A 2009-nucleotide genomic window follows, 5' to 3' on the forward strand; every position below is an offset into this window, starting at 1 on the left:
CTAGTAGCAGGCCTTGTAAAGGTATACGCTGCAAGGGAACCGGTTATCTGCCCTTCCTAATCAATATGTGTTTGTTTGGCAGAGACTTGATGCCCAGGACCCTAGAGGGGCAGATCACCATGGAGAAAACGCCCAGCTACTTCGTCACCAAGGAGGCACCCGCTCGTATCTCCGCCATGTCAAAGGGCACCAAGCTCATCGTAGTCGTAAGGGACCCTGTAACCAGAGCCATATCTGATTACACGCAGACTCTCTCTAAGAAACCTGACATCCCCACCTTCGAGAGCCTGACCTTCAAAAACAGGACTACAGGCCTGATCGACACCTCGTGGAGCGCCATCCAGATTGGCATCTATGCCAAGCACCTAGAGAACTGGCTCCTGTACTTCCCCATCGGGCAGATCCTCTTTGTCAGTGGGGAGCGACTGATCAGCGACCCTGCTGGGGAGCTGGGCAGGGTCCAGGACTTCCTGGGCCTCAAGAGGATCATCACAGACAAACACTTCTACTTCAACAAAACCAAGGGTTTTCCATGCCTGAAAAAGGCTGAAGGCAGCAGCAAACCCCACTGTCTGGGGAAGACGAAAGGCAGGCCCCACCCCGAGATAGACCAGGAGGTGGTGCAGAGACTGCGGGACTTCTACCGGCCTTTCAACATGAAGTTCTACCAGATGACTGGGCACGACTTTGGCTGGGACTGAGGCTGAAAAGAAATAATTTAAAAAAGAGAAAATTATAAGATAATATATATTTTTTTTACATATCAGTGGAGAGGGAAAAAATACATAACTTTAATAGTTGTGCTGAAAAATGCTGTTTGTTCTGATTTTTCTTTTTGGCACAATGTCATTGCTTAATTTGTTTTCTTTCTGCTGCTGAAGGAGGGTTGGTGTGGCTGAAGAAGATGGCTGAGCGCCAAAATTTAATTCTATTAAAGTCAGCACAAGCTTGGTCATTTTTTCCATGGGATTTGGCACTGTGTCTATTGAAAAGGGGGCAACATTTTCAAAAGTGCCTAAGTCCCGTAGTCAGAAGTGACTTTGAAACTTAAAGAGGCGAAGTCTTGTTAATAGGCAACAGGATTTAACCTCCTAAGGGTTTTAATCATGTTTGGAAAATGGAACATAGGAATATAAATGCACAATTTGCTTTTAAAAATATTACCCTGGAGCAGATTGGGGCAATTTTTAAAGCACTGGCAAAAATTGAAAAAGTAATTTTTTCACTTATCATTTATTTTTCTTTCTTGTTCTTTGGGGGGAGGGGGTTGGTCCACTAATGGAAATTTTTTCATCAGGTATAAACAACTATGTTTCATTTTTCAAAAACCAAGAACAATTTTGTTGTTATTGGTTTAAAATTAAACATTTTGTTTTTTATTGCCAAAAAATGGGAAGACATTCAGTTTTTGAACAAAAAAGATCCACATTTGTGAAAATTCAATCACGTGACCATTTCCAACTAGCCTTATCCAGAATAGCCTTGCCATAACCTTTACTCTCACCCTAATTCATGTTACAATCCCTTTCAAGAAACGTTGAAGAAACACCCTTCCACTGGGGTGTCATCCATGAAAAAATGAAGGTTGTGGTCTGGAAGGGTTCACAGCAATGGGAAATTTGAAGGATTGAGGTGATAACTAAAGGGGTCAAAGCAATGCATAGACAATTACTACTAACCCAAAGTTCACAGTAGTATAAGAATGATGTAGCCATGATTGTCCAAAAATTATGTGAGGCAAGGATTTCTTAGGATGATTTCTTTTATTGGACCAGGGAGACCTGATGAAGAATATTTTGCATTCAAATGCTTGTCTAACTTTATCCAAACTAAGAAGTTGGTCCAGTAAAACATATCACCCCAAGAAGTCCTTGTCTTATCCATAGCACATTTCTGTTCCCTGGATTAAAAAAAAAACAGTCCAGTGTCTTGGGCAACATTTTTCATAAAACATTATTTTTATTTTCAAGAAATGAGCCTGGTACTCACTCCTGAATCCACTTTGAACT

At 41.5% G+C, this 2009-nt stretch overlaps 1 protein-coding gene across 1 annotated transcript in view; it reads left to right on the forward strand.

The window, feature by feature from the left end:
- LOC109287381 (heparan sulfate glucosamine 3-O-sulfotransferase 3B1) overlaps positions 1–1350 on the forward strand; it is a gene marked incomplete at its 5' end in the record, with an annotated part of 118649 nt that extends 117299 nt beyond the window's left edge. The window contains one exon of the mRNA XM_019502415.1: positions 83–1350. Coding sequence (XP_019357960.1) covers positions 83–701 — 619 coding nt within the window. The remainder of the gene's footprint in view (positions 1–82) is intronic.
- Between the last annotated feature and the right edge of the window lie 659 nt (positions 1351–2009).

Source organism: Gavialis gangeticus, unplaced genomic scaffold (assembly GCF_001723915.1).
Source record: "Gavialis gangeticus isolate Ggan-Ray unplaced genomic scaffold, GavGan_comp1, whole genome shotgun sequence".
In the NCBI taxonomy this organism is placed as follows: domain Eukaryota; kingdom Metazoa; phylum Chordata; order Crocodylia; family Gavialidae; genus Gavialis; species Gavialis gangeticus.